Source organism: Doryrhamphus excisus, linkage group LG4 (assembly GCF_037039965.1).
Source record: "Doryrhamphus excisus strain RoL-2023G ecotype Guam linkage group LG4, RoL_Dexc_Guam_v1.1, whole genome shotgun sequence".
Taxonomy (NCBI): Eukaryota; Metazoa; Chordata; class Actinopteri; order Syngnathiformes; family Syngnathidae; genus Doryrhamphus; species Doryrhamphus excisus.
The window spans coordinates 1,620,341-1,638,116 of NC_136360.1; the positions used below are offsets into that span (position 1 = coordinate 1,620,341).

Genomic DNA, 17,776 nt, shown 5'->3' on the forward strand with positions numbered 1-17,776 from the left:
ATTATTATATTATTTTTATATTTTATTTTGAATGAATGAATGAATTATTTAAATAAATAAAATATACTAAATAAGATAATAATAATAATGTAAAACAAAATATATATATTTAAAAATTAAAATAAAAAATAAAATAAAAAATAAAATAAAACAAAGTGTGATGTTTGAGCAGAAAATATGTTATAATAAAAAATGAAAACTATGGAAGAATATCAACATTCTGTGGCCCTGCTAATTATTTTTTTTAGAGTATATTTGAAAATTTTAAATCATATTACAAGAAGTTTTAACATTACAAAAAACAAAACAAACAGAAACAACGGCTTTAATTTAACGAGAATAAATTCAAAATATTAAGAGAAAAAAGTAGAAATGTTCTGAGAATAAAGTCATAATATTACAAGGAAAAATAACATTAATACTGCAGTGTTTTGATAATCTGTTTCTTCATGTTGTTAAACTATTAAACAGTGTTTCCCACAGGACTGAAATCTATCTGTGGTTGGAGTTTAGGGTGAATGGGGTTCGAGATGACAGATTCTAATTTGCATAATTATCAATGGTGCATGTAATAAATAAATATAGTGACCATTTACCCTGTGGTGGTCTCTCTCTGGTAATTTGGTGGACAAGGTGTGTCGATGCATTGGTAACTTCCTCTCATGTTGAAACACATACGGTTGGCGCCGCACTGGATGTTCTGCTCAAGACACTCGTCAATATCTGTAAATACACACTTTTTACTACAAAGACATGTGACGGTCCAGACGTGAGGCACGCCCCCCCGCCCCCCCCCCCACCTTGGCACGTCTTGCCATTGGTCATGAGGTGGTAACCGGCTGGGCAAAGACACCTGTGGCTCCCTGGTGTGTTCATACACTCGTGTTGGCAGGCATCTCTCATCTCACACTCGTTGATATCTGGAAACACAAACACTCACAGTTCATAAGTTGAAATGATCTCACAACAGGCAGGCTAACCCTAAGTCTTATTTATACATTCAATGTCTGTTGTTACGTCTACTATATTGGGTAATACTAGTGTAAGTGTCACTATAGGGGTGTTATATCATGTCGAGAGAGCTCTAATAATTCATTCATATATAAAAGGAAGCATCACATTATAGCATTATGTCTCCCCTGGACCCTGCCTACCATCTATACCAGGGGTCTCAAACACGCGGCCCGCGGGCCAAATGTGGCCCGCAGGACACTAGTTTGAGGCCCCCGCCTTGATATGAAAGTTTAATGTTAGTGCGGCCCGCGCAAGTTTGATATGGATGCTGTATGGTATCATGTACCCAGAAAAAATTATTACGTTTGATTCATGTTCATGTTAAAGGTTAAATAACTGTTAATAGTTATCCTCCCTATCCGTGTGGAAGTGGTAAGTTTTTGGCTATTTAGGTTTAAAGGAAATAACTTGAAGGCTACCGTTTAGGTCGCTAGCTCTCTAGTTTGCGAGTTAGCATGTGTCTCAAGACGCTGCAGTTGCGCAATATGTTGTAAATAAAAAGAGTATAAATGTGACTATAGTCGTGTTTTGTCATGTCTACAGGGCTCTAATAATGCTTTGTTCATTTTAATCTGAAAAAAATCATTTGTCTACCCACCAACTATATGTGCTTTCTTAAGTTTTTATTATTATTATTATATTTATTTATTACTGATTGATTGATTTTCTTTATTCTTGATTTGTTTATTTATTTTTCATCTTATTTTGTGCAGAAAAAGAGTGAACAGTGGAATGTTTTATCAGAGCTTTTATTATAGAAAATCGGAACCAAAGCACTGAAAAAGTTTGTATATTTTTCTGTTTTTAATAAATGTGTTTTTTGGGTTTTTTTTGGAAAACCTGATGCGGCCCAGCCTTGCCCAGACCCTAGCTCCAGTGGCCCCCAGGTGAATTGAGTTTGAGACCCCTGCTCTATAGTTACCTAAGCAGCGACCATCCCTGGACACAAACCCCTCCCGACAAGCTGGGTGTCCCTGATGTGAGGAGTTTACGGGGGCTCCTCTGCGGCTACGGCCCCTGTAGGAGTGGTAGCTGTGCGAGGCCAAGTTGTGGTAGAGGCGCTGGCGGGGTCTGCGCTCAGGTGAGGACTGGGATGTTCGGAAGCCGTATGAGTAACTCTCGTAACTTGGCAGGCGCTCAAGCCCAGCACAGGACTTGCCATCACCCAGTAGGTGGCGCCCCGGGGGGCAGGCGCACTTAAAGCTGCCGGGAGTGTTGATGCACTGGTGGGCACAGGGCTGAAGAAGCCTGTCACATTCATTTATATCTGCCCTCAACACAAAGAAAGACCAGCGCCAGGAGCAGAGAGAGGAGAAACGAAGGAGGAGCAGGACATAAGTCATGTTGGAATGGATGAGGAGAATACATCACGAGGAGAGAAATGAAAGAAATATAGAGGAGAGATGAAGATGGAGGGGGGGGATACATCAGTTACCCCACTGTAAATACATTTCCATACCATTTGAAATGTATTGAATCTATGCACACATTTGCCTAATGGCTCCCATCACTCCCATCACTCCCATCACTCCCATGGTGATTAAGATCATACAAGGAGCAAAGGAGAAAATGATGACATAACATGTTAATGACATCACAGGCAGGAGTGTATTGTTACTAAAGCAACACCATTTCAACAAGAAAGTAACAGAATGTGAAAGGAAAGAGGTGCTGGTCTTTGTTTGGGTCGGGGTTGTTATACTGAAAAATTAAAGGGCCAAGAACTGCAGCTCTATATTTATAAAAACTAGGGATGCTCTGATTGATTATTATATCTAATATTAATGAATGTGTATATTAATAATATATAATTAAATATTATTCATAATATTATTTATATTGTATATAAATTAATTACATTATTCATTACTTTTAATAATAATAACTTATAACATATAATATATAATATTCATTAAATCATTAATTTCCACTTATCCTCACAAGGGTCACGGGGGGGTACACCCTGGACTGGTCGCCAGCCAATCACAGGGCACATATAGACAAACAACCATTCACACTCACATTCATACCTATGGACAATTTGCTGTGCTAACCACTCGACCGCCGTGCAGCCTATTATATTATATTATATTATATTATATTATATTATATTATATTATATTATATTATATTATATTATATTATATTATATTATATTATATTATATTACTATTTCAACGCCTAAAATTACATTATTCATTCATTCGCGGGGGTTGCTTGAGCCTATCCCAGCTGTCTTCGGGCGAGAGGCGGGGTACACCCTGGACTGGTGGCCAGCCAATCACAGTGCACATATAGACAAACAACCATTCACACTCACATTCATACCTATGGACAATTTGGAGTCGCCGATTAACCTAGCATGTTTTTGGAATGTGGGAGGAAACCGGAGTACCCGGAGAAAACCCACGCATGCACGAGGAGAACATGCAAACATCCACACAGAGATGGCCGAGGGTGGAATTGAACTTGGGTGTCCTTACTGTGAGGCCTTCGTGCTAACCACTCTGTCACCATGCAGCTAAAAATGACGTTATATTCTTAGAATATGACATTATTCCCATAAATCTTTCCATATCCTATTTCCAACACCTATATAAAAAGTGCATTGCATCTCTAAACAGCCGTGATGCTGAGCGTGAGGGTTAGTTGGCAGCACTTCAATCACGGAAGCAAGCGGTGATGTCTAAACAAGATGGCAGAGAGTGTGTTCGTACAGGAGTGAGGTCGCAGGAGCACAAAAGCAGCACAGGTACATATATATATATATATACTGTATGATCCCTCTAACATAGACTAACTATACAGTCAGCTCATCATATTTGCACAAGTTAATAACTGCTAGATGCTTGTAAATGAAGCCTTTATGAATATGTGTATGAACACAGTGTTTCCCACAGGACTGCAATGTATTTGCGGTGGTAGCAATGGTGGTCAAGTGAGCAAAAAACAAAACAAATTAAGCACACAGGCACCTGCCGCTCGTTGAGAAGAGCCATATATGCTGTAATGTCAGAATTTCTTAAAAGCTTAAAAAAAAATAAAAACTGTATATGAGGCCTACCGCCAAGCTACATTCACAGACAGTCCCCTTATAATGTGTTTATGAACAAGGTTTCTGGCGCCCCAAACAAATTGACTGCATGGGAAACACTGGTACAAGAGACAGCGACGGGAGTACGTACCCACACAAGGCCGACCCACTCCCTGAGATCTGAAACCACGTGGACAGGTGCAGTGGTAACTACCTCTGGTGTTTTCACAGATCTGGTTATATCTGCACTGATGGGTGCCATCTCTGCACTCGTCAATATCTAGGATAGAGTTGCATGGAAAGTCAAAGAATACTACTTCCTGTAAGACAAAGAGGACTTGATACTGACCTGCACATGTCCCATTGGCGCCTTTGGTCATACCAGCAGGGCACAGGTCAATACAGCTGTAACCACCACGGGTGTTTTTACACTGCTGGTCGGATCGACAAACCCTTTGTCTGCACTCATTTATGTCTGAGGTGAAAGGGAGAAAAGACGGAACTGAAATGTGTCATTTACAAGATTTAGTCCATTTAGTCCTTCTTAGGCATGCCTTCTGGCAACTGTATCACTATGTTTATGGTTGGAATTAGACATTTTCCCCCCACACACACATCCACCGTGTTCAGGGTTTCCATTTTAATATGATTCTGAATAAAAATAAATATAAATATAAAAAATAAAATAAAAATAAAAATAAAAATAAAAATAAAAATAAAAATAAAAATAAAAATAAAAATAAAAATAAAAATAAAAATAAAAATAAAAATAAAAATAAAAAGCGTGATGTTTGAGCAGAAAATATGTTGTAATAAAATAGGACAATTATGGAAGAATATCAACATTCTGTGGCCGTGCTAATGATTTTTAAAAAATTAAAAATTTTCATTTTACGAGAAGTTTTATTAGAATTAGACACTTCCCCCCCCACACACATCCACCGTGTTCAGGGCTTCCATTTTAATATCATTCTAAATAAAAAATAAAAAATAAAAAATAAAAAATAAAAAATAAAAAATAAAAAATAAAAAATAAAAAATAAAAAATAAAAAATAAAAAATAAAAAATAAAAAATAAAAAATAAAAAATAAATAAAAAATAAAAAATAAAAAATTAAAAATAAATAAAAAATAAAAAGAAAGAAAAAAAAGGCGTGATGTTTGAGCAGAAAATATGTTGTAATAAAAAAGGAAAATTATGGAAGAATATCAACATTCTGTGGCTGTGCTAATGATTTTTTAGAGTATATTTAAAATTTTCATTTTACAAGAAGTTTTATTAGAATTAAGACACTTCCCCCCCCACAGACATCCACAGTTTTCAGGGCTTCCATTTTAATATCAAAAATAAAAATAAAAATAAAAATAAAAATAAAAATAAAAATAAAAATAAAAATAAAAATAAAAATAAAAATAAAAATAAAAATAAAAATAAAACACATCCCAAACAAAGCGTGATGTTTGAGCAGTAAATATGTTGTAATAAAAAAAGAAAATTAAGGAAGAATATCAACATTCTGTGGCCCTGCTAATGATTTTAAGTGATTTTGAGTATATTTTTTATTTAAAAATGGAAAAATCGGTCATTTTACGAGAAGTTTTATTAGAATTAGAGATTTTTCCCCTCATACACACCCACTGTGTTCAGGGTCATGTACTTCCATTTTAATATGATTCAATCATCTCCTCATTACTGACGTTACTCACCAACACAGCGTCGGTTCCTGAGTTGAAAGCCAGGCTCACAGGCACAGCGATAACTCCCAATTGTATTTAGACAGTGTTGATTGCATGGATTGGACTCCCGGCACTCGTTTATATCTTAGTAAGAAATATGAGAGTTGTAAAAAATTAGATTTCAACATCCCACACTTGACACAATTCAATCCGAAAGAATAAAGTTTCTACCTGTGCAACTGAGGCCGTCGGCTGTTCTCCTGAATCCACGGCCACAGCGCATAACACAACGATATGATCCGATGGTGTTCTCGCAGTCCTGTCCATCATGACACACGTTCGTACCCAGTGAACACTCATCGATGTCTGGTGGGGACAAATGTTTCAGTAACCATTATATAAATAGATGCTAGCTAGCTAGATAGATGCTAGCTGGATGGATGGATGGATGGATGGATGGATGGATGGATGGATGGATACTAGATAGATAAATGCTAGCTGGATGGATGGATGGATGGATGGATACTAGATAGATAAATGCTAGCTGGATGGATGGATGGATGGATGGATACTAGATAGATAAATGCTAGCTGGATGGATGGATGGATGGATGGATGGATACTAGATAGATAGATGCTAGCTGGATGGATGGATGGATGGATACTAGATAGATAGATGCTAGCTGGATGGATGGATACTAGATAGATAGATGCTAGCTGGATGGATGGATGGATACTAGATAGATAGATGCTAGCTGGACGGATGGATGGATACTAGATAGATAGATGCTAGCTGGACGGATGGATGGATGGATACTAGATAGATAGATGCTAGCTGGACGGATGGATGGATGGATACTAGATAGATAGATGCTAGCTGGATGGATGGATGGATGGATACTAGATAGATAGATGCTAGCTGGACGGATGGATGGATACTAGATAGATAGATGCTAGCTGGATGGATGGATGGATACTAGATAGATAGATGCTAGCTGGACGGATGGATGGATACTAGATAGATAGATGCTAGCTGGATGGATGGATGGATACTAGATAGATAGATGCTAGCTGGACGGATGGATGGATGGATACTAGATAGATGCTAGCTGAATGGATGGATGGATACTAGATAGATAGATGCTAGCTGGATGGATGGATGCTAGCTGGATGGATGGATACTAGATAGATAGATGCTAGCTGGATGGATGGATGGATACTAGATAGATAGATGCTAGCTGGATGGATGGATGGATAGATGCTAGCTGGATGGATGGATGGATGGATACTAGATAGATGCTAGCTGGATGGATGGATGGATGGATACTAGATAGATGCTAGCTGGACGGATGGATGGATACTAGATAGATAGATGCTAGCTGGATGGATGGATGGATGCTAGCTGGATGGATGGATACTAGATAGATGCTAGCTGGATGGATGGATGGATGGATACTAGATAGATGCTAGCTGGACGGATGGATGGATACTAGATAGATAGATGCTAGCTGGATGGATGGATGGATGCTAGCTGGATGGATGGATACTAGATAGATGCTAGCTGGATGGATGGATGGATGGATACTAGATAGATAGATGCTAGCTGGATGGATGGATACTAGATAGATAGATAGATACTAGATAGATAGATGCTAGCTGGATGGATGGATGGATGCTAGCTGGATGGATGGATACTAGATAGATGCTAGCTGGATGGATGGATGGATGGATACTAGATAGATAGATGCTAGCTGGATGGATGGATACTAGATAGATAGATAGATACTAGATAGATAGAGAGATAGATAGATACTAGCTAGATAGATGCTAGCTGGATGGATGGATGGATGGATACTAGATAGATAGATGCTAGCTGGATGGATGGATGGATGGATGGATACTAGATAGATAGATGCTAGCTGGATGGATGGATGGATGGATGGATACTAGATAGATAGATGCTAGCTGGATGGATGGATGGATGGATACTAGATAGATAGATACTAGATAGATAGATAGATAGATAGATAGATAGATAGATACTAGCTATATAGCTATAATAATAATAATAATAAATAATAATACCTTGACACGTCCTGCCATCAGCTGAGATGGTGAGTCCACGGGGACAAGAGCAGTAGTAGGTACCCATGGCATTGTGACACGCATGAGAACAAGGGTTCCCGACGGCACACTCATTCTCATCTGCAGTGCACAAACAATACATGATTATATTAAGACTCCATACTACTTCAAGTCTTAAGTGATAAGCGCAGAAACCCCACCTTCACAGTACGGCCCTGCAGAGACCAAAGTGAAGCCATGAGGACATTGGTTGCTGCGATCACCTGAAATAATAAATTATATTTAAATTAGGTTCCACTTCATCTCTGAGGTAAAAGTTCTCTTACCTTTGCTGATGCTAGCTTGGATGCTGTACTCTAGCAGCTCTTCCATGGAGTGGTACTGAGCGCTGATGGCTGTTGCATGAAGCATCTCAACCAGGTAGGGCATCTGGCCCTTCGACACATCGTAGGATATGGTGTGGTTCCAAGAGTAAGGAACGCTCTCCCTGTCAATGCTGAACATACGAGTAGACAAAGCGTAGAGTTGGCCTGGACCCGTTTGGATGTAGTCCTCTGTGTAGTCCTGCCAGAAGAGGTGTATATGTGGCTTAAGCATAGTCGTCTACTGTTATGTAATACAACTACAATTATAAGACCCTGTCCACATAGGTTGAAAAACACAGTGACACATCACATGGGAACACATCTCCAAGAACGCCATTGCTGTGTGGATGAAAGATTGAAACAACAATACTTTTCATATTTCCATCAGAATAACATCCCGTGTGGACACGCCCTAAAGCATGGGTCTCAAACACGCGGCCCGCAGGCCCCCGCCTTGATATGAAAGTTTAATGTCAGTGCGGCCCGCGCAAGTTTGATACGGATGCTGTATGGTATCATGTACCCAGAAAAAATTATTACGTTTGATTCATGCTCATGTTAAAGGTTAAATAACTGTTAATAGTTATCCTCCCTATCCGTGTGGAAGTGGTAAGTTTTTGGCTTTTTAAGTTTAAAGGAAATAACTTGAAGGCTACCGTTTAGGTCGCTAGCTCTCTAGTTTGCAAGTTAGCATGTGTCTCAAGAATAAGTAAATAAATAAATGTATAAATGTGACTATAGTTGTGTTTTGTCATGTCTACAGGGATCTAATAATGCTTTGTTCATTTTAATCTGAAAAAAACTATTTGTTTACCCACCAACTATATGTGGTTTCTTAAGTTTTTATTATTTGCTGTTTTTTATTATTATTATATTTATCTATTACTGATTGATTGATTTTCTTTATTCTTGATTTGTTTATTTATTTTTCATCTTATTTTGTGCAGAAAAATAAAAATTAAGATATTTGAGAACAGTGGAATGTTTTATCAGAGCTTTTATTGTAGAAAATCGGAACCAAAGAACTGAAAAAGTTTGTATATTTTTCTGTTTTTAATAAATGAGTTTTTCTTTTTTTGGGAAAACCTGATGCGGCCCAGCCTTGCCCAGACCCTAGCTCCAGTGGCCCCCGGGTAAATTGAGTTTGAGACCCCTGCCCTAAAGACTCGCTTCATGTGTGTACCTTAATGCTGATGTCAACATGTGAAGGCAGCTGCAGGATATGTCCGTTCACTACAATGTCCAATAACAATGCTCCGTCTGAGTCTAGGCCACGAGCGATGTGGGTCATCCTCAGAATCTCACCTATCATCACAGTTAGGTGCGTTAATCCTCTTCGCCATCACAATCACTCATTTATGTGTATTCATACCTGTGGCAAATTCCACCTGTGTTTCTCGCCTGAAGACGCCGCCTGTTAGCGTGTACCCATTGACAGCCTCTCCTACTTCCTGCGCAGTGGTCCAGTAAATTGGATTCAGGATGGAGATGAGCTTCCTCATTGCGGGCCCTTTACAGTAGAAGAGGACGGAGGTATGTTAATTTGTGCGTCCCGTGACGTGATATTCTGTTTGACGGACTGACCTAATGATCGTGGGATGTTTGAAATAGACGCTTTGATGAATTTGCTGCCAGATTTGGTGTCTGTGACAGTGGCATTGAGTATAGCAATGCCAAATTCGATATCGTTGATATTCCCGATGACGCTACCTCGTGCCATTTGAGGGCCACCTGATAAAGATACAACATTTAAGACTGTTGCGCTTATGATTGTAATGTACGTATATCCAAATGCCTTACCTGGACAGGCTTCAATGTTACACCTGGAAAGCTGGGAGGAGTCTCCGGGGCACTGACGGCCACCGTTGCTAGGTGAAGGGTTATTACAGAGTCGCATGCGTGTCCTCTCGCCACCCCCGCATGACGCAGAGCACTCTCCCCACGGCTGCCACAATCCCCAGTTACCATCAACTGGAAATGACACAACAATATTCACATGACGTTGTCTATGAGAGTCTGTTAATACCACAGAATGTTGAATGAATGAACGCACCAGGACACGTGGCTGTGTTGCATTTCTGTATCTGCGCATCCGAGCCGGCACATGCTCTGCCACCGTTGGCCGGTCTAGGATTGTCACATGTTCTGTAGCGCCTCATTTGCCCTCCGTTGCATGTCTTGCTGCAGCTGCCCCAGCTACTCCATGGACCCCAATTCCCATTGACTTATGGCAGGAGTAATATGTAAACCAACAGAAATAAAGTGAAATACAATGGAAACCCAGGACTTGTCAACATAAATGGTCATATCACCTCGTACTTTGGTACGGGACAAAAAAAAAAAATGTATTATGAAAGCAGGAAGTGAACAAATGTAACAGTTACTGATTGTAAAAGTACCAGATGGAGGGGTAGTATTTAATAAGCTTTGCTTCTTCCTACTCCTTTTGGACATGTGGAACTGTGAACTGATTATGTGATGCTTTCAATTGTAATCTGATGCATGTTCAAATGAAATAAAACCATTACCATTACCGTTACCATTACCATTACCATTACCATTACCAGTATTTCCCATCATTGGCTGCTAATTTTAAAGTCGTATTGGTGCTTGCCTTGTACTGTATATGTCTTACCTAGCTGTTGAGTGTTAAGTTGCTGTGTGATGAGTTTAGTGTTCTTTGTGCGATGACACAGTGAGTCAGACTGAGTCAGACTGTTATATTGAGTAATGGGGCTTCACCCCCATCGTGACAGCTCTTAGTTTTCCTCATTTCCTTAGGTCCTGGTTCATGCCCTTATTTTGTATTCACTTCCTGTGTTGCTCTGTTCTGTTTTCCGTTGCTTTCCATTATCTCCCGCACCTGTTTCCCATTTTCTGTTATGCCTATTTAGTTCAGGTGCATGCTCCTTTCGTTGTTGGCTCATTGTCGTTTTTATGTAGGTCGCAATAAATACATTTTTACCTGCAATTGGGTCCTCATCTCTGCATCCTGGGGTCGATACACTACACGACCATGCCCGAACGTGACAGAATGACCCAACCACGAAAGGAGCGTGCACCTGAACTAAATAGGCATAACAGAAAATGGGAAACAGGTGCAGGAGATAATGGAAAGCAACGGAAAACAGAACAGAGCAACACAGGAAGTGAATACAAAATAAGGGCATGGACCAGGAATGAAGGAAAAAAGGAAAACGAAAGCTGTCACAAGGGGGTGAAGCCCAATCGTGACAATAAATGGGTTGGACTATATAAGACATATAAGACACATACCTAAACAGATGATAACTCACCAGGGCAGGGGTCGCTATTACAATAGTCGATGTGTACGTCATTGCCCTCACACTGTCTGCCACCATGTTGCGGGGCAGGGCTGGCACAGAGGCGTGTTCTCTGTCGGGTCCCGCCCGCGCAAGAAACACTGCAGGCTCCCCAGCTCACCCACGATGACCACTTCCCATCCACTAGCGAAGATATAGTCATTTGTTGAGTCGGTTACATTACTGTTACATGTTTGTAACAGTAAGAGTTCCTCACCAGGACATGGTTTCTCCTTGCACACTTGTATTTGAGTGTCTGTGCCCTCACACGGTGACCCATCAAACGCTGGAGGGGGGTTGTTACACAGACGGATTCTGGACTGCATACCCTTGCCACAGGTTTCACTGCATGGGCTCCAAGGAAGCCAAGGCCCCCAGCCACCTGCCACTGTATTAAGTATAAAGAGTAAGTACTTCACCATGGGTATACAATATGCACAAAATGGCGTAATGTTACCTGGACAAGGTCGGACACTGCACATAATGACCTCCACAGCTCTCCCCTCACATGGCTTTCCACCATGCTGAGCTGGTGGATTACTGCAAGTCCGTACCCTTGTTCTGTTGCCATGACCACAGCTACGGGAGCACTCCTCCCATGAAGACCATTCTGACCAGTTACCATCAACTGTGGATGTGCACATTTTCAGTACTGCATTTTTCGTTTTAGTTAAGTTTCGTTGAGTTAAAGTCTCCTACCTGGACAAGGTTTCCCTTGACAATTGCGTGTTTCTACATCTGATCCTGCACAGTGGCGCCCTCCATTGGCAGGTAGAGGATTGTTACATTGTCTCTGCCTCCTCTGAGAACCAACCCCGCAGGTCAAACTGCATGGGCCCCACTCAGCCCACTCTGAGTAGCTCCCATGGACTGAAAAAAACAGAAACATTTGCATGGATGTCAGCCTTTTGTGACCACTTGGGAAAGACGACGTTACAAAGAACTGACCTTGAACAGTGAGCCCAACCCGAACCAACACTGATCCAAGCAGGTTTCTAGCCACACATTCATATTCAGATGTGTCCTCCTTCTGGGCATTGTTAATCCTGAGGGAGCCATTAGACAGAATGGAGAAGTGGTCCCTGCCCAAAAGGGGACGCCCTTGGCGGGACCATTCTATTAAAGGGGTTGGCTCACCCTCCGCCTGGCAGTTGAGCACCACCAGAGTGCCAGCATCCACCATTGATGTTACGGGCTCAACTATAATACTTGGTGCACCTGGAAAAGAATTCAGATGTTTGGTCTCTAGCACACCTGATTCTTATGGGCAAAAACGGAAATCACTTTCACACACGGCTTACTCTGTAAAGTGAGCGTAACACTTCTTTCGACAACACCGGCATCATTTGTCGCCACACAAATGTAATTGCCTGCATCTTCACTCTGTGTGAAATTCAATTAAGACACACATAAAATGCACCACTGACTGAGGACGTTAAATTGTACAGGTGGTCCTCGGTTTACGGGGTTTTTGTCATTTTAGAAACACAAAAGCTTATTAAATCCTACCCCTCCATCTGGTACTTTTACAACAGGGGTCTCAAACACGCGGCCCGCGGGCTATATGTGGCCCGCAGGACACTAGTTTGAGGCCCCCGCCTTGATATGAAAGTTTAATGTTAGTGCGGCCCGCGCAAGTTTGATATGGATGCTGTATGGTATCATGTACCCAGAAAAAATTATTACGTGTGATTAATGTTCATGTTAAAGGTTAAATAACTGTTAATAGTTATCCTCCCTATCCGTGTGGAAGTGGTAAGTTTTTGGCTATTTAAGTTTAAACTTGGAAAGGAAATAACTTGAAGGCTACCGTTTAGGTCGCTAGCTCTCTAGTTTGCGAGTTAGCATGTGTCTCAAGACCCTGCAGTTGCGCAATATGTTGTAAATAAAAAGAGTATAAATGTGACTATAGTCGTGTTTTGTCATGTCTACAGGGCTCTAATAATGCTTTGTTCATTTTAATCTGAAAAAAAATTATTTGTCTACCCACCAACTATATGTGGTTTCTTAAGTTTTTATTATTTGACGTTTTATTATTATTATTATTATATTTATTTATTACTGATTGATTGATTTTCTTTATTCTTGATTTGTTTATTTATTTTTCATCTTATTTTGTGTAGAAAAATAAAAAGTAAGATATTTGAGAACAGTGGAATGTTTTATCAGAGCTTTTATTGTAGAAAATTGGAACCAAAGCGAAGTTTTTTTTTTTTTTTTGCTTTGCTAAATACGTTTTTTGTTTTTTTTTGTAAAACCTGATGCGGCCCAGTCTCACCCAGACCCGAGCTCCAGTGACCCCCAAGTAAATTGAGTTTGAGACCCCTGTTTTACAATCAGTAACTGTTACATTTGTTCACTTCCTGCTTTCCATAATACAGTTTAATTTTATTTTTTTTTTTAATAATGTACCTCATACCGAAGTACGAGGTGATATGAGCATCCAATGACATAATGGGTACCATAGTAAGTGTCAATATAGTGATATATATAGCACATCATGACTGGTTCAAGACTCTTCCTCCTTGTATTTAGCAAACATCAACTGCTTGTATTGTTTCTTGAATTGGCTCATCGTTGTGCATTGTTTGAGGGTCTTACTCAATCCATTCCATAGTTTGATTCCACATACTGAAATGCTATGGCTAGCATAACGTAGTCCTAGCATAGAAGTGTTTCAAATTTAGTTTTTCCCTGAGCTCATAAGGATGATGACGAGGGGGGCAATCAACCATCTCTTTATTGCAAAAGAGAAAGTAGTCTACTGTCTACTTATATGTCATTTATGTGTTCTGTGTAAAGTGCTTCGGAGTCAATTTAGACTTAAACCAAAACTCGACTTGCGTCACAGTAACGTAACCCGAAGACCGCCTGTACTTGCTATAAAATACTGTATCTAATGTGTTTTCCTACCACTGTGCCATAGATGGCCAGAGAACCGTTGTCCATCTGACGGATGCGGTTGTTGATCTGCATGTTTATTCCATTTTTACTCCACTGTATGGTGGGTAGTGGTTCTCCCCGAACTTCACAGTTCAGAATGGCATTTCCGCCCAGAGGTTCGATGCGATTGGAGTGAAGGTCCCCATCGATGATGGGAGGCTCTGAAGAATGAGTGAGGCACATCTGGTTTGTCATCAAGTTGTCAGATACATAGAGTATTGTATAGAGTCATTGTGTCTTACCTTTGACATAGACAAATCCCACAGACTTGATGGTTCCAACTGTGTTTTCCGCCACGCAGGTGTAAGTGCCAGCATCCTCTTTACTCACTCGATCTATCACCAACTCACTGTGGCCATTCATGTGGTCATAGTGAACTATCATAACAACAAATGAGAAAGATTGAAAATTAGTGTGATTGCTTTTTATATGCCGTGTCATCTGCTTTGGATATTTGATTGCAATTTAACACAATTTTGCATGCGTGTTTGTTTTCAGCCTCTCTCGCTCTAACAAACTCTAACAAACAGATATCTGTCTGAACATCTGAGTGAACCCCCATGTCGGTCATTATCGGTATCAATAATTATCACCCCGATATCAGCATAAAAATGTTCAATGTTGATTTTTTCACGAGCATGAAAACCAATATTAAAAAAATGCTGTATACAACATAAATGTGTTCATTCCACCACAGGAGATATGTCGGTATCGGCTGGTATCGGTATTGGAAATTGAGACAAATAATTGGCATATCCGTTTTTGGAAAAAAAGCCAATATTTGACATTTTAAAATTGTGATTTAATTCTTAAAACATCTGAAACACAATTTTTATGCAACCTAATACATAAAAAATGACAATATCATTTAGTTTTTCTCATAATAATGGCAACTTTTATAAAATAATGTATTTTTTCTTTAATATTCCAACTCTACGCTAACAACATTATTTCAATTATATAACATATTCATTCATTCATTTTCTACCGCTTTTCCTCAAGAGGGTCGCGGGGGGGTGCTGGAGCCTATCCCAGCTGTCTTCGGGCGAGAGGCGGGGTACACCCTGGACTGGTCGCCAGCCAATCACAGGGCTATATAACATATAACAATTATTATTTCTTCATACATTCTTGTGAAATTACGACACATTTTTCTCTTTTTTTCCCTCTTAATATTTTCTATTATTTCTTGTTGTTGCATTTTTAAACAGTTTTCTTCTTAAATGAAAATTTTAGAATATGCCACAGGTCACTAAAAACACCCCTTGGACACACTCCTGATCCAGAAGAACATTTGAGATGTCAGAAGTCACTAAGAATGTCATCCCAAACATTTTTGATGGGTTGCGTCAATCACGTGCCACATGAACAAAGAACATTTGGAATCATAATATCATAATAGGGCGAGTGGTTAGCGCGCAGACCTCACAGCTAGGAGGACCAGGGTTCAATTCCACCCTTGGCCATCTCTGTGTGGAGTTTGCATGTTCTCCCCGTGCATGTGTGGGTTTTCTCCGGGTACTCCGGTTTCCTCCCACATTCCAAAAACATGCTAGGCTAATTAGCGACTCCAAATTGTACATAGGTATGAATGTGAGTGTGAATGGTTGTTTGTCTATATGTGCCCTGTGATTGCGACCAGTCCAGGGTGTACCCCGCCTCTTGCCCAAAGACAGCTGGGATAGGCTCCAGCAACCATGCGACCCTCGTGAGGAAAAAGTGGTAGAAAATGAATGAATGAATGAATATCATAATAATAAGAAATATGCTGTTTTTGTACCTGGAATTATGTTGTTGTTAAAGGCCCATGTGATCCGGGGCGGAGGGATGCCACTGACTTCACAGGCCAGCAGGAGGCGCTCTCCCTTGTTAAGTGAGACATCTCCAAGCAGCTCAGTGAAGGCAGGGTGAGTATGAACAGACAGGATGACCGTCTGACTGTCTTGACCCACTTCATTGGTGGCAATGCATGTATAGCTGCCTGCATCGCCAGGCTAGTACAGATGGTGGGAAAGGAGAGAGTTGCATTTCTTAAAAAAATACAATATAGCATTTACAGGGCAGTGAAAACAAACTTATGGAGCTCACCTGAGCAGTATCAATAACCAGCTCCCCAGAAGGCAAAATGGTGTACTCCCCGGTGCCGTCTACTAAGGGTACACCGTACTTCTCCCAGGAGAGAGTCGGCGGAGGTACGCCGTTTGCCACACACACCAGCTGGGCTTGATTATTTTCCATCACAACTACTTCCTGCTCTAAACCAAGAATGGAGGGAGGGACTGCAAACAAAGAAGGAATTGATTAATATTGAATTTGATTACAATAGCACCTATTTAAGGAAACAGACTTTGCACAGTAAGGCTCATCTCCAGGCTCATTGTTCCTGCGTCATTGGCGGCAGTGCAAGTGTATCCTCCTGAATCGCTCGGATGGATGAAGGCGATCTGTAGGGAGCCTGAACCCAGCACACGCCGACGGACAGATTCACTCAGGAGCTGCCCATCTTTGTGCCACGTCATAGAAGGCGGAGGGGTGCCGTCGCTTTGGCATTGGAGTGTAACAGAGGAATCCACAGGTGCCGTGTATTTTTGGGTTTCTGACCTGATGACAGGAGGGACTGCGGAGCACAATGATAACATCAGTATGCATTCATTCATTCATTTTCTACCGCTTTTCCTCACGAGGAAATGGTTGTTTGTCATATAGACAAACAACCATTCACACTCACATTCATACCTATGGACAATTTGGAGTCGCCAATTAACCTAGCCTGTTTTTGGAACGTGGGAGGAAACCGGAGTATGCATGCACGGGGAGAACATGCAAACTCCACACAGAGATGGCCGAGGGTGGAATTGAACCCTGGTATCCTAGCCGTGAGGTCTGCGCGCTAACCACTCGACCACTGTGCCGCCTATAAGTAAACACTGTTGTGTAATTTGGATATGACAAATGATAAGAGTGAAAAGAAGTTCTCCTCCCATTCTGTGTGGAAGTGGTAAACTCAAACATCAGCGACTAGCTTGTGCTACTACCTGCTATTTTACGATGAAGAAGAAAAAGCATGTATTGCCAGAATGAATAGCTGTGATATCTTTACATAAATGTACGTATAACCTCTGACGATAATACTTTATAAACATTTTCAGCTGGGAGCCACTATTAAGTGTAATGACATCACTAACCCTGTACTCTGAGTCGGGTCTTGCCCAGAGCTGTCCCCGCAGGGTTTTGAGCCACACATATGTAAGTTCCAGAGTTGGACACAGATGTCTTGGTGATCTGAAGACTTCCATTAGGTAGTACTGTAAAACGTCCAGCTGTCGGAGAGCATAT

General features: G+C 40.6%; 1 protein-coding gene across 1 annotated transcript in view; it reads right to left on the reverse strand.

The window, feature by feature from the left end:
* The window catches only part of hmcn1 (hemicentin 1), a 98,437-nt gene that overhangs the window by 1,932 nt on the left and 78,729 nt on the right, over positions 1–17,776 (reverse strand). Inside the window, exons 80-106 of the mRNA XM_058072226.2 lie at positions 17,626–17,760; positions 16,788–17,057; positions 16,529–16,719; positions 16,221–16,434; positions 14,683–14,817; positions 14,411–14,601; positions 12,799–12,880; positions 12,446–12,715; positions 12,197–12,367; positions 11,955–12,125; positions 11,715–11,885; positions 11,471–11,641; positions 10,228–10,398; positions 9,975–10,145; positions 9,759–9,905; positions 9,547–9,684; positions 9,358–9,479; positions 8,136–8,373; positions 8,010–8,072; positions 7,810–7,929; positions 5,957–6,091; positions 5,756–5,869; positions 4,398–4,523; positions 4,200–4,328; positions 1,937–2,281; positions 801–920; positions 597–723 (exon numbers count right to left, since the gene is read on the reverse strand). Of these exons, the coding sequence (XP_057928209.2) occupies positions 597–723; positions 801–920; positions 1,937–2,281; positions 4,200–4,328; positions 4,398–4,523; positions 5,756–5,869; positions 5,957–6,091; positions 7,810–7,929; positions 8,010–8,072; positions 8,136–8,373; positions 9,358–9,479; positions 9,547–9,684; positions 9,759–9,905; positions 9,975–10,145; positions 10,228–10,398; positions 11,471–11,641; positions 11,715–11,885; positions 11,955–12,125; positions 12,197–12,367; positions 12,446–12,715; positions 12,799–12,880; positions 14,411–14,601; positions 14,683–14,817; positions 16,221–16,434; positions 16,529–16,719; positions 16,788–17,057; positions 17,626–17,760 (4,438 nt within the window). The remainder of the gene's footprint in view (positions 1–596; positions 724–800; positions 921–1,936; positions 2,282–4,199; positions 4,329–4,397; positions 4,524–5,755; positions 5,870–5,956; positions 6,092–7,809; positions 7,930–8,009; positions 8,073–8,135; positions 8,374–9,357; positions 9,480–9,546; positions 9,685–9,758; positions 9,906–9,974; positions 10,146–10,227; positions 10,399–11,470; positions 11,642–11,714; positions 11,886–11,954; positions 12,126–12,196; positions 12,368–12,445; positions 12,716–12,798; positions 12,881–14,410; positions 14,602–14,682; positions 14,818–16,220; positions 16,435–16,528; positions 16,720–16,787; positions 17,058–17,625; positions 17,761–17,776) is intronic.